This window comes from Macrobrachium rosenbergii, chromosome 52 (assembly GCF_040412425.1).
Source record: "Macrobrachium rosenbergii isolate ZJJX-2024 chromosome 52, ASM4041242v1, whole genome shotgun sequence".
Lineage (NCBI taxonomy): Eukaryota > Metazoa > Arthropoda > Malacostraca > Decapoda > Palaemonidae > Macrobrachium > Macrobrachium rosenbergii.
The window spans coordinates 33,129,582-33,144,961 of NC_089792.1; the positions used below are offsets into that span (position 1 = coordinate 33,129,582).

Sequence of the window (15,380 nt, forward strand, 5' to 3'; positions counted from 1 at the left end):
ATGGAGATTCTACAGGATTTTCCATCACGTTTTCAGGAGATGAGAAAAGCATATTATACGAGCTTCCCATCACGTTTTCAGATGAGAAAAGCATATTATACGAGCTTCCCAATGAATGTGCTCTACTTACAATAAAACTTTCCCAGAGTTGGGGAGTCAAGAAGAAAGAAATCGCTTTTTCGGAGGTTTCTGTGGTGAATGACAGCTGAACTTTCCTGGTGCCATGTTCAGAAATGTTTATGTTGGTCTGCATCGACGCTTGGATGTGGTTAGCGGCTCAGAGATCGTAGAATGTCAGACATCGAACGTTGGTTCTTACATCTGCATTTTTCACTCTCTCTCTCTCTCTCTCTCTCTGTCGCCTCTAACAACCGTGACTGAAAGTCAACCAAAAACTGTGGCTGATGCTACAGAAGAGCAGCTATCTGTTAAAAACATGTCACAGAGAATGGCGGAAAATTACGCAGGGAGCCACTAACCAAATTTCCCTTAATGATTATAATTAGACAAAAAAAAAAAACTCAGAAACATCCCTCGTCTTTCCAGGTACGTAAATGTTAAACGTCCATCTGGAAAAAGAGTGAAATACTCAAACATCACTTAAAAAAAACAAAAGTAGAAATGCTATAAAATTCATCTGAACCTCACAAAATTGCATTGGTCATAAGCAACGTCTTTGAATCGCCTATGCTTTCTTTTGAGCATCATACCACGTCAGCAGGTGCTGTACATTTTTAATGCCTTTGGGTACTTATAATATTTAAAACAATAGACAATTTCTGTTAATGAGGCTCTGAGACATTAGCGCAAACTTAAAAATGCGTCCAAACAATTCAACTTTTTGTTCAATTTTGTGCATGTGCAATAGCGCAAGTGACGCTTGGGGATTGACAGCTCTTGTGTCAAACGAGGTCTCTCGCCGTTGGTGAGAATCAGTTGTTCTAACCTGTACCTCACATGAAACCTACTAACGGAGACATAAAACTTACTGCAAGGCTTATTGCTGCCTATGCACCAACACACTACAGACTTACCGTCTTCTTCCATCTCCTTCATGGAGGGAGAGAGAAGGAAAACACATACAAGGTAAATCACAAATTTGAGAGCACTTATGCCCACCTGAGGACCCCAAAAACACTATTTCCCACACTGAATCCCTGGGAAAAACTCATCTACAATATGCTTTATCTAAGTAGGGAGGGTAATCCCCTTAACTACACACTACGTCACTGAATTGTTCTCTACAGTCAGAGGAAGACACCACGTAAAACACGATGAATGCTTAGGGAACATCACTTTCTCATCTCGCACAACAAGACTGGAAAATACACACTTGAGCACAAAAAAACAATTTCTATGAGGGCAGAAGAGACGTAGGATTACGTCTAGATCTCAGGGAATGACGATACTGACACACATAGGGTCACGAACACCGAAGCCACAAACAACAAAGAAACAATAAGAATGAACGTGAGACAAATCAGAAGCATGCGAAAGCCACAGCAGCTGTGAACACAATGGGAGAAGATAGGCTGTCCTGGGTCATACATGACCATAGGCCTAGCATTAGGGTTTTGTTTTTTCAGAGATGAATCAGAACAGCCAAAAAGCGATAAGCATGAATACTCCATGTATGAAAGTGCACAGTAGGTTCATATACTTGTCAGAACAAATGTGCATATAGCAAAAATTTAATCACTAACAAAAATAATGCATAAGGAGAGTGACTTAGGGTCAAATAATAGCTTTCAATGCCTGAAGTTATGGAAATCATATAAAATATAAGTTTTATATGCTTTTTGCCATAACTGCCTTTTTGTGAAATAACTTTTCAGTGTTTCTCAGTTTAAAGAATAATCTAAAGGAATAAAAATTAATTTTGAACAACGCAATTATATCCATGGCTTTATTATAACTTGATCAAAAATGTTATAATGAAGTTATTTCTCTTCTAGAAGACATTTTCCTGCTTGCTAGATGAACTTCCCTCCTAATGAAGGTTTCCTTCTATTTTCAGAATCGCTATAAAAGTGAACAAGGAGCGCAGCTGAAGAATTAAGATTGGGTATTACAAAGGGCCAGATATAAGCAATAGCTACAAATACCGAGATGGAGAATAAAAGTAGCAACAGTAATACTGATCCTCCTCCTTATTTTACTCCCGCCAGAGCAAAACCGAAACCCATCCATGATGACGTGAATGAAGATATTGGGGTGAAAAGGCTACTGGAAAAATCTTTAATAATGATCAATAGGGCCGACTCTTGTCTTGGCTACTACGATGTAACTCTCAGGGATGGCACATCAGGCACCATCGTCAGAACAGCTCCAGATACCCTGGTGGGCAAAACTAATCTGACCATACCAAAGACATATCGGAAACTAGTTCTCTGTCTGTTCCTGTCCTTCCTCCCCCTCCCCTCCCCCCCCCTCTCCCTCCTCCTCCTCCTCCTCCTCCTCCTCCTCCTCCTCCTCCACCACTACAGCCACCTCCTGCACCTCGGATAAGCAATGAAAATCAGTGCATCATCAGTGATAAAAAGAACTAGATAAAAGTACTTTAAATCCAGTGAACAAAGTAAGTGGTGTCGTATCCCCTGGAGCCCAGAGACCTGGAGGACGACATCACCTCATTGACATACATGGTCTGGCCATCTTTCTCCGTCAGTCTACGCGTTGCTTCTCATGTAAGGGTTCATGCTGCCTCTACGTCACAGGAGCTATATCAGCACAGCTTGGAGCAATCACCAAGGTAATGAAATTCGCAAACTGAAATTATAATTTTTTCTACAGGTTTTCTATGGATATTGATCATAGCAATTCCTAGACTGATTTTAAAAAAGCCACATCGTCAACCCCGATAATTTCTTAAGCTTTTCCAGAGATGGTTAATAAAGTACAATTAAAACAGTTAAATTTTCAGATAAATATATTTGTTATTAGTCAAATTTACTATTTACAAATTTTACTTCAGACTAGAAGAACACTGCCAATATCTGTAATCAACCAACATTAGCACAAATATGGACCGTTTCATTAGCGTCAGCAGCAGTGGTAAAATAGTTCTTTCACAATCAATTATGGCAACTTTTCAAAACCACTAAATTTTATTTCTAAACGTATACAGTTTGCCCAAAAGAATTATTTTTCGTCAATAATGGAAATTTAAAGGTGAAAAGGTTGAGGTTGGACGGTCATGGTTGAGAACAATATTAAGTCAAAATTTCTTTATATTCTTGCAACTGGATCTCACGCTTTGTAGCGACAAGCATATATACAGTGTGTGAGGAATCTAAGAAATTAAGAGGGCACTGTGATTATTACAATTGCAGACGCATTTGGAAATAAGTGACCAGTAGACTATGTGTGTGTGTATATTATATTATATATTATATATATATATATATATATATATATATATATATATATATATATATATATATATATATATATATATATATATATACACAGTATGTATATATATATATATACACAGTATGTATATATATATATACACAGTATGTATATATATATATACACAGTATGTATATATATATATATATATATATATATATATATATATATATATATATATATATATATATATATATATATATATATATATATATATATATATATTCATACTCGGCCTAATGTAGTTTCAAGTTCCGTCATTTACAAATTTATTATATTTTCTTTTATGATAATAGGAAAGATAAAATTCTCCCTTTGATCCAGTTTACATATATATAATATATATATATATATATATATATATATATATATATATATATATATATATATATATATATATATATATATTGTTACGTGTGAGGTCTTGGTTGATCATGTATTATTCAATTTACGTAATTTTACGGCCCTGCAAACCAAGATTACACGTAACCTGCCACTTGAAGCCAAAAGTTAACCTCAAAGACAGACGTTAATTAGCCAAAGGTCGCCAGTTAAGGGTTATTAACCTTAACAAAGAATATTTGAGATGAATTTGATTTTAAACGCAACGGTTCTTCCAAACATTCGGACGCCGAGGCATACAAAGCATCGAGATTTAACCTGATTTTGCTTACCCTAAATCCTAGGTATTTTACTGGAATAACGGGGTTGAAGCTAACAACATAATAATTTGGCTTAATCTAGACTTCGAAACACATATACCGTAAGTGGTGGCTGAAGGGGAACAAAGGAAATTTGAAATACAGAAAACAAAGGATAAAAGAATGGGCGAAGTTTTGAACAAAAAGCGACTTTACCTTAGGACGAACGTTGTGAGATCAACGACCGACGTGGAGTTCTTGCAATTGTTTCTTCACTTCACTAATAGAATAATAGACAAAGAAAGGGGGAAGAGGTCCAACTGGACGTGTTATCTCTCCGATAGCTTGGTTCTCTCTGAATTTCCCGGACCTGGCCTGGGTCAAACAGGCCTATCAGTCATGCCTTAGGCGTCCACGCTTTGTTAAAACATTCGCCACGAGAGACAGGTAAAAGGAAAAAAGGACCTTAGGACCACCTATTTTTAAAGTTGAATATGGAAATTTTCCTATAGGGTGGAAGGCCTAACTTCCCTATCCTGTTCTCCAACGGACGTTAAGGTTTGAACTGAAGATGCCCTATATAGACAATGTCTTTTCCCGGTCTCAGTCAGGCTGATATTTTTACAATCAAAAGTTACGAGGGCGAACAGCAGTAATATTTGTAAAAGCTCCCCTTAAGAGGGCCTTCACTCCCTTTTCGGGCGTGAAGGTCTATACTAAGCAAGCTGTTCGCCTCTCGTAGGTTACTCTCCTTCCCTGAGCAGATTAGTCCTGGTTAGCCTACCTAGCTACAGAACTACCTAACCCTAGATAGGATATGAGCTATAATCACTACTTAACCTAATTCTAATAGTACTAGAAGGTGCTCATGGTTATTATAGGCTACCTCCTACAATCATGATGTGATTTAGACCTAGCCTAGTGGTACATTCTATGATATTCCCTAGCCTAACCTATCCTAACCCGACCGTAGCACCAACATAAGAGTTAATATTCTAACTAAATTACAACATGGTTTATGTTTAATACAATTAAAATTTACTAGTTAATTCATGAGGGTTGCCTCATATGATAAATGGGTGCCTCACTGAGGTCTTAGGCCATGCGTGTCACGAGCATCGTGGCTCGTTTCACAATAGTTAAGATTACTGAAATTAGTTAGGCTACTTACATGATTACTGCGGCTCGGTGGTAAGTGGAAAGAACAAGGCTACTAAATTGATGTACTGTACTTTAAGGTGGCCTAGGCTAGGTACAAATAAAAGGAAGAGATCACACTGGCTACCTTCTCTGGGCAAGGGCCAGGATCACTCTTAGATGTTAGGGCACTGTGCCGAGAGGGCACTAGTGCCAGGATGGAGCTTATAGCTCGGCAACTACTGGGCTCTCTTCCGCCCCTTCTTCTTCTTCTTCGGTTTCCTCCAAGGCCTATCAGTAGCTGGCCTAGCAGGTGATGAGAGCACCGACTCCGGGACAGGCCAGAAGGGCTAGCGGGCGCGAAGTCAGGGGCAACTGCAAAGCTGGGGAGGACTCCCTACCCGGCTGCTGCGACAACCGGAGCGAGAGCGATCTCGACTTCTGCGTCCGAGGATGCCAGTTCCTGGTCTTCCAAGGGAGGGGTACCATTTCGATCCTCCAGGGTTCATCCCTGGAGTCAAATTTTGCAAAGAAGAATCTTGAAGAAGAAGTTTCGGGTGCTGGAGGCTCTCCAGTCGCGATGATCAACTGCATGGGGAATCCTAAATCTCCCGGAGGAGGATTCGCCTCATGATTTAGACCCGCATAGGGCCTTTTCCATTGGTAGCTCAACGTCCGTGGCGGACGGAGTCTGGCACTGCTCAGTGCTCGCAAGTGGCACTGGCAGCAGTTGAGGGTCAGGCATGCCTGACAAGGGGTCCGAGGTGCAATACCTCGGACGACTTGGGTTTGGCTGCGGCAGAGATTCCTGCCCCAGCAGGAGATCGTAGCCTCTCCTAGAGTTTTGTTCGGGGCGTCCCGCTGGGCGTTGCTTGCTTGGGCAGCCCTCCCAATTTGTGGAGTGGTCTGCCCGCTTGCACGTCCTGCAGCGGTACTGCTCCTCCTGAATCTCTCTTCGCGGAGGGGGAGGACCTCTTGGTGGGCCAGCCCTTCGCGATTGGAGAGGGCTAGGCCTGAAATGGTTTGGGTTGTGCCCTTCCGCTGACCACTTTGGTGGGCGGAAGGTGGAGGTTTGTCACTGGTTGAGAGTGTTAGATGGGGCCTCCGTGGAGGAGGTAACGTGGCTGCGGAGTGGGCGTTGGTGACGGGCTTCCGCAGAGAAGATCCCGACCAACAAGAAGGCCACCCGGGCCGAATTCCACCTACCACGCCAAGGCGGTGGGGTATCGTGCCCCAAGGTGTCATTACCTGGAGTTGGACCGTAGGAACGGTAATGGTGTGGCCCTCTATCCACTTCATTTCCCACCGGGTTTCTTCGTCAACCATGGCACTGGCTGGCACTTGGGCCCTAGTGATCAGGCTAATGTCTGCCGCAGTGTCTACTGTGACCGGAAGGGTCACTGGCAGGCTAGTGCTCTGAAGAGGGGCCACCGAGATGAACTGGGTTTCCAGTCTCTCGGGGTAAAGGATCCGGTGCGGACCAGCAGCAGAAAATGAAGTGCTGATTAGGTTGACAAATTTGGTGGTGGGGACATGATGTGGACAGGCCGGAGATCCAGCATTGTAGTGGCTAGCAGCCCCACAGGATTTGCACGGGCCTTTTGGATGGGCTCGGTGGCCTGCAGTAACTGTTGGAGGAGAGGGCTGAGCGGATGAATCGGGAGCGGAGTTCTGGCTGGTAGGGTTAGGCTGCTTATTAGTGCCGAGTTTGTATCGGCACTCAGCTTCAGCGTGGCCCCTTCTTGCAATAGTTGCATATGGTCTTGCTAGGCAGTCCATTCTTCGGGCGAGTGGAGTTCGAGAGGTAGGCCGGAGGGATGATTCGCTTCTGAGAGGTGCTATGCGACTGATTGAAGGTTTCCCACGAATCAGCCATGCGACAAGCTTCCATAAGTGTGGGGGCTGTTTATCGTTAAGATATACCGCAAGGGCCCTGGCACACATTGGAAAAGGTCTTCTAGCATGGTCCGATTGAAGAGATCCTCAAACGTCGTGCAGGCCAAGGAGTCGAACCAGCGCGCATCGGACTGGGTTTTGTGACATGCCCATTCCGTCCAAGACCAGCCGACTTCCTTGGCAAGACCTCGGAACCGTTGTCTCCATTTTTCTGGGGTTATCTCGTAGGCCTTTGTAATGACTCTACGAACTTCCGCCATGTTGCCTCTCTGGCTCTTCTCCAGTGAGCGAAGCGCTGCCTTGGCTTTTCCCTCCATATGCTTGGCTAGTATTAAGGCTCTCTCCGTCTCCGTGGTGCTGTAGTTATCGAAAAGAGCCTCGATCTCCTCCAGCCATGCTTCTGGCTCGTCCTCAGTCCACATGGGGACTAGGGAATTGATGCTCGAAATTGGAGCGTTTGATGCAGCAGGTGTAGGACTGGAGGCTTGATGGCTAGCCATAGCTTCGGCATTCTCCATTTTCGCTCTCTCAAGCTCGAGCTCCTTCTCCTTTAGGGCTAACTCAGTTTCCTTGCAGGCTAACTCATGCTGTCTCCTTCTTTCTTCTCTTTCCTCTTCATACTGCCTTTGCTCGGCGTCATACACCCTTCTCGTTCTTCTTCATACTTCCTCTGCTCGGCTTCATACTTCCTCTGCTCGAGTCTTTCTTCCTTCTCCCGCTTGGCCAAGTCGTCCACTTGCTCCTTAACCCAGGTAGTAAGTTCCGAGCCGGTGAGACCTGCCGCCGTCCCCAGCCCCAGGAAGGTTTTATAATGCTCTGCTGCCATGGTTCTGGTGGGGAAGGGCGTCTAACCGGTCGACGGGCGTACTTGGGCAGCGAGGAAGTGTCTCTTCAATGACGTGGCACCCTTTCAAAAGGTGGCACTGTAGTTTGGGTGTGCCGTGTACAGGTCACACTGGTGGCACTCAGTATCCCTAGGCACTGGTGCAGGTTAGGTCCCAGAAGAACCTTTCTTCTGTGTTCCCTTTTTGTTTTCTTTATTTTTTCTATATGGCACTTATGGTGCCAATGTGTTCCTAGGGACCCTCTACTGGAGTCCAACTAGGCTATATGGGAGGAAAGGCACTCTACACCCCCTGCAGAGTGCAACAATCGAATGAGAGAGAAAGGGAAGGTAAAAGAGAGAGAGAGAGAGAGAGAGAGAGAGAGAGAGAGAGAGAGAGAGAGAAGTAAGCTATTCCAGGGATGACAGTGCTGCAAATTATTGGCACTGTGGAATAAAGTGAATTTGGGTTTTTTTTTTTTTTTTTTTTCTTTAAAGATCCTCGTGAGTGGCTGGTCCCAGTACCGGCCCCAGTGCTGGCCCCTTCTTTTTCAGAGGGGTGAAAACTACTGTTTGCTTCGGTCTGGATAGCAGGCCTCACTCGTGACCGACAGTTTATCACTGTATCGTAATTACTCTTAACTTGTCCTCATCTATTGTGGGACAGAGGTGTTTCTTTTATTTGGCTTATTGTATTCGGATTAATTAGCCTAGTGTCGGCCGTTCTTTCTTTGAAGAGGGTCACGTACACTTAGGTTAGGAATGCTTACTTGAATGACGAGAGAATGAGAGAGAGAGAGAGAGAGAGAGAGAGAGAGAGAGAGAGAGAGAGAGAGAGAGAGAGAGAGAGAGAGATTTTTCAATCAGCGAATTTCTTGCTGCTTGAGAACATGTAAACAAAGATTTTATACATGCACAATGGCATGGATCTTAATAAAATGATATAGATGCGTCGTCTTGGCTTCCTTAGGGATTACTTTATTATCTTAATTTTCCGGAGCCGACGTGTCACAAAAGTTTATCGTAAAAATTTTAAATTTTCTTTATATGATTTTTATAGTAGGTATTTGTATAGGAACTTGTTATTACTCCTAACTAAGGCCTAACTTTCCCTGCCTAAATTATCTTTTGGTTTTTTCCTAGCTAAGATATTAGGAGGTGGGTTTACTACGAAAAGCAAAAAAAATATATGCCCCAAGAGTGGCGGGGAGCAGAGTCGAGATCACAATAACAAGGTCTTGAGATGGCGGAAAGGTCCCGTTAGGCCTAAATTTCAAAACAACCTCGGGCTCGAAGGAAACCGATGGCCTCTCAAACAGTTCGAAAAAACCCCAAAACAACGTTCTCTCACAAACAGTTCAAACAAATTCAAAACAACGCAACAAATGCAGGTATCCAGATTTTACTTTAAATATACCAATCATGCATAGCGTTTTACGTTACGGATGGAAAACTAAATTACCAACAACTTTGTGTCTTTTGTTATCGTATTCTCACCCGGACATTAAACAAAGAATGAAAAGAGAAATGCTAGCTTGCCTGCGTAAATTTACGTTGTTGAACGGTACCTTTATTGTAAAATTACTATTTCAGTTCGTTTGCTACTTCACTGACACGGTTTTTTGAATGATTCCCGTTATATGCAAACAATAACGATCGGAATTGCCGACGCGATTACTACATTACTTTGTGTACATGAAATGGGCTCCGCTTTTCTCGGCCTTAGGATTCGTTTCTTGAACGACTTCTCTCACGGTCCGAACACGGTAAAATGCCCTTTCTTAAACGACACAAATTGTGATTCGCTCTGCTCTCGAGTCGCACCCTTCCTACCTACGGCTAATTCTCACTACCTGTTATTATAACTATTCTCTTTACTGCTTATTATTATGCCTCGTTCCTTGTTTGGAAGAATGGAAATGGAGTTCGATATCTGACTTTTATCTTTTTTTTTTTTTTTTTTGGAATTAATGTAATTTAATTTCCTTTTCTCCAGATTCTTTCTCTAAAATGTACTTTAGATTCTACGCAAGGTCGCCAATGTTACGTGTGAGGGTCTTGGTTGATCATGTATTATTCAATTTACGTAATTTTTACGGCCCTGCAAACCAAGATTACACGTAACCTGCCACTTGAAGCCAAAAGTTAACCTCAAAGACAGACGTTAATTAGCCAAAGGTCGCCAGTTAAGGGTTATTAACCTTAACAAAGAATATTTGAGATGAATTTGATTTTAAACGCAACGGTTCTTCCAAACATTCGGACGCGAGGCATACAAAAGCATCGAGATTTAACCTGATTTTGCTTACCCTAAATCCTAGGTATTTTACTGGAATAACGGGGTTGAAGCTAACAACATAATAATTTGGCTTAATCTAGACTTCGTGAACACATATACCGTAAGTGGTGGCTGAAGGGGGAAACAAAGGAAATTTGAAATACAGAAAACAAAGGATAAAAAGAATGGGCGAAGTTTTGAACAAAAGCGACTTTACCTTAGGACGAACGTTGTGCGCATCAACGACCGACGTGGAGTTCTTGCAATTGTTTCTTCACTTCACTAATAGAATAATAGACAAAGAAAGGGGGAAGAGGTCCAACTGGACGTGTTATCTCTCCGATAGCTTGGTTCTCTCTGAATTTCCCGGACCTGGCCTGGGTCAAAACAGGCCTATCAGTCATGCCTCCAATGTCCACGCTTTGTTAAAACATTCGCCACGAGAGACAGGTAAAAGGAAAAAGGACCTTAGGACCACCTATTTTTAAAGTTGAATATGGAAATTTTCCTATAGGGTGGAAGGCCTAACTTCCCTATCCTGTTCTCCAACGGACGTTAAGGTTTGAACTGAAGATGCTCCTATATAGACAACGTCTTTTCCCGGTCTCAGTCAGGCTGATATTTTTACAATCAAAAAGTTACGAGGGCGAACAGCAGTAATATTTGTAAAAATATATATATATATATATATATATATATATATATATATATATATATATATATATATATATATATATATATATATATATGTCCCAAGTGATCAAGCACCTGGTTATTACACAAATAATAATACCAAAAGTTACCTCACTTCTGACCAGATACTTGAAACCTCATAACAAAATATTAAGACTGAATACTCTAAAGGTACAGTGATCCCATAAAACTTACTTATTACTTGAGAAAATCAATGTAACTTTATCAAGTTATGGGTGAGGTAACAACTAACAAGCTATAAACAGACTAGTGGAAAATGGGTATCACTTCACCAAACACTATAACTGTTTCTCTGGTGCTATTTCACCTAGATATGTCTCAGGTGAACAAACAGATATATCACTTACCTTGTACACATTCATTAATTTCTCTAATTACTGGTGGACAAAATGAAACGCTGTGCTTTTAAAACTTTAAACAGACAAATTTATTTCTAGGTTCAAAAGTTACATGCAGAGTTCACAATCTCAAAAAGATTTACTGTTATCCGACAACAGTGTAAGATTTAAGTATTTCTTAATCAAGTTTAATTCACAAAACTTTAATTTATTAAGAAAGCAATTTGGTTAAGTAAGATTCAAACCATTAACTTTCACTCAAGTTTTAAACATATACCTTATTAACTAAACTCAACACAAGAGTTCAACAAAATATTACTGACTGGAATCCATATAAGTATTCTCTGAAATCTCAATAATAAGTACAAGTATGCACTGACAAAATGTTAAGCAATCACCAGCACAAAACTTTGTAAAACACTAATCATAAAATTAGAGTAATGTGATAACACAGACATAGGATGAAATATGCAAAAATGGAAATATACCAACAGCCATTTCACTACGACAAAAAATATGTTTAAAGAATGCATCAATCTTTCAAAAGATTACCTTCACTTTTAAAAAAGGTTAAACTCACGTCTTTCTAAGACTTTCTCAAAGACAACACTGCCAAGTCACAATGACATACACAATGATATATAATTAGCAGCAAGACACATTAGAACTCACTATAAGAGATATTATCCACCTCTTATCAAAATAATTCTCTTTTACCTAAAACATCACTTTAACTCTTAACATAATAAAAACCAGTAAACATCACTTTACCTTTATAACTGGTACACCATAATCTTTTTATTCTCTCCAAACAGGTCAAGATAACATGTCAAGACTGTAACCACACTGCATCACAATCTCTACTACGACCAAGTCAGATGCCAGACAATTTGGGTATATCCAAGTTCAAGCTACCATCTGAGACACCTACATCCATGCCACCTTCTAAAATCCCTAGTCCCCACCACCCTACATCTCCAATGGAACCTCTTACTACACCTGATACCAATTCACACGTTCTGGGCAAGAACGCTAAAAAGACAGCAAAGAAGAACGCTGGGAAATGTACCAAATTAACAGGAAAACTAGTCAAGGATAAATCTATCTCGCAGCTGCAATTGAAGGGTTCTACATTGCCTTCAGTACCATTTCCTTTGGGTGAATCCCTGAGGCTCCTCGATAATGTAATGGCAAAAGAGCTGCCATCACTACCTCTTAAAGATTCTCTGTACAAATTCAGCCTCCCTACAACTCATGGGAAAGACATAGCGGAGTCTTCAGAAGTGAACACCTTGAAAGATAATTCCAAAGTCGAGTGGATTACAAACCATTTTCCATGGGTAAAGAAAGAAAGCTCACCCTCCCCAGAAAGCATCTTGCCTGATATTTCTTGTGATTCCAGTAATTATTTTACATAATTTTTTTTAGATGTAGTACCTATTTATGTCACAATACCTGTTATCGGATACAACCAGTTAAAAAATATAAACTAATCTTACCCAAGACTTAGGATAACTTTGAAATAATCGAATGTTATAATTAAGATAAATGTTAACATGAATAAAAGTGTCATGCTGATAATACTAAATAAACCATAAAAGCTTGTAATAGCTGAATACTCTAAACAAACCTTGAGGATACTGTCCATAAACTCACGTCAGTACTGTCTTAAGTAATTAATACCTTTCTCTTTACAGATCTGAGCAACTGTGGAAACATCTGTGGTGATGCTTCATGCTGTCCAAATGATGCGGAAACTTCTCTGTGTCCTGTGACTGGTATTTTATCACCAAACATCAGCAATCTGCCCAACATAAACAACCTAAACAACGACTCTTTCCAAGAAATATCACAGGGCAACACTTCAGTCAAGTTTGAGGAATTTCCAGCAAGCATGAAAAAAGACTATACCCGAAGGAAAAGAAGCAACCCCACCAGTGCATCGTACCTTCCCGAACTGCTTCGGTCAGACTTGAGTAACACACCTCGGAGCTTATCTCCTTGTTCTCTATCTTCATCTAAGTCCATACCCTGCAGTCATTCTTCTTGCACTCCAGTACAGTCGTTATTGGAATCGTCAAACGAGAGCAAACACCCTGCATCCACCCTGCTTAAACTTCTTGAATCACCCATACTGGCGCCAGCTTTGTCCTTTAATTCTCACATTTTCCCACAAGTCAATGAATGCAACTATCAGCAGTCACCCCTGTCTACAGAATCAGACATATCTCCTCCAGCGAAAGACAGACTACCTGAAAACATTGAGGACTCTCTCCAGCTGGTCAGGCAGCTGATCTGCAGCGTTAAAATACCTCCACAACCAGAAAGTCTCCTGAAAACCGATATGAGGGAAAGTGTTACCAGAACACCAGAAAAAGGTGCCAACATACCAGAAGGAAACGATGACGTAAGATCCCTTTTATCTTTACACAAAAGCAGAGAGCACGAACACGAAGCAAGCAAACTTGTAAGAGAAAGCTACATGAATTATATACAAAATAATACTAATAGCTATGAAATTGACTCTTGTGCTGATGAACAACAAAGCAAAGGCAACATTAAATTAACCAAGGAGTACAGTATGGACAATTTGCTTCCTTCCAAACAACAAACGAAAAATCCTTGTTGTTGCAGCAACACAAAAAACGCTGCTGGTGAAAAGAAGCAAAATCAATCTCAAACAACCAACGTTAATCAAAACGAACAAGATACTCTTTTGACCACTACGAATTCTGAGGCTGATGAAAAAAATAAAAATTCCAAATCCCCTCCAATTTCTTTACAGGAAAAATGCAACGAAGACGCAACACCTAGCATTAAGCGGCCAAAAATAACACTGAAATTAAGAAAGAGACGCTTCACAGACAGAGGCATACTGAAGTCGAAACATACTCAGAGACGGATGAGAACAAATTCAGTTTCTTGCCATTGTTGCTATAATACAATGTACCGAAAGAGGGGGTTAAAGAAACGCTCACGCATATTCTCACAAAAAGTTATTAATAAGGAGACCAAACCACTTGCTTCAGAGAGCGAAAGGTCCGGTCACTCACGGTGCCAAAACAAAGAAATCTCTGAAAGCGGAAATGTTGACGACATCTTGAATGAGTATTCGCCAAGCCCTAATTTGCAAGAGTCCGCGGAAAGTGGCAATGTCTGTACGGATCATACACAGAAGATAAACTGGAAACCAAAGCGCCCAAATAACTACAAAAGAAGGAGACTTGACAGTGGAAACGCTGAACAAGTCAAAAAGAAAGGTTGGAGAGATATTGAAAGTCTAGAATTCCACGTAATGGACACGTGGATGACTCAAGAAGAAAAGACCAATCAAGATTGGAACGAGAAGTATGCTATTGGGGATTCAAAAGACTGTAGCTCTGAGTATGTGCAGGATTCCACTAAGCTGGGGAGATTTCATGATCTTTTGAAGAGTGAGAGCGATTCATCCGATTCTGAAGAAGACAAGCTCACTATAGACTTGGGACACTGAAAAAAAAAAAAAAGTAGCCACAACCACGATGCATATATAAGTTCCTTGCCACGAAAAAGTGACAACGTGCATTCTGTACTATGAAGAGATTCGCATGAAATCTGGTGGAGTGATGACAGACTCGATAAGTGACAGTGTTTATTGTAAAAATGGTAGAGATTGCTACGGTAAAGTATTCATTTACACAATACTGGGCAGACATCAACATATTAATACAACTGCGTAAGGAAAATCCTACTCTGTCAATTCTTTTTGAAAACACAAGGCGATAAAACCATTAGCAAAAGGGCAAAAATAGCAACTTTCTGCCTCTTTAGTTATTCACATGGTATTCCCTACTTCAAGAATTATGGTATACCTAGTGTACACATACAAAAACACAGTGAATATCACTACACTCATCGTGGCAACATGACAGTTGTAGTTCAAGTGTTGTGGACAGAGAATGGTAAATATCCTTAATGTTCCTAACCCTTTCCCTTCACAAGTTTCAGAAATGTGGAACATGAAAGAATGTGACACTCCGTATGGCAAGCTTCTCTAAAGATAAGCACATAATATGCAGACATATTCTAGCAAAAATATAAGAGAGTGAGGACTTACGGGGCTAACTTACAGCATTCGAGAAGGAAGGAAACTGACTGTA

At 41.0% G+C, this 15,380-nt stretch overlaps 1 protein-coding gene across 1 annotated transcript; it reads left to right on the forward strand.

Moving 5' to 3' along the window:
- The first annotated feature begins 2,017 nt into the window (after positions 1-2,017).
- Positions 2,018-14,861, forward strand: LOC136833788 (uncharacterized protein DDB_G0284459-like). The gene is made up of 3 exons (XM_067096045.1): positions 2,018-2,752; positions 12,057-12,642; positions 12,939-14,861. The coding sequence occupies exons 2-3, from the start codon at positions 12,120-12,122 to the stop codon at positions 14,732-14,734; spliced, it is 2,319 nt and encodes a 772-aa protein (XP_066952146.1). The 5' UTR covers positions 2,018-2,752; positions 12,057-12,119; the 3' UTR covers positions 14,735-14,861.
- Positions 14,862-15,380: the final 519 nt, after the last annotated feature.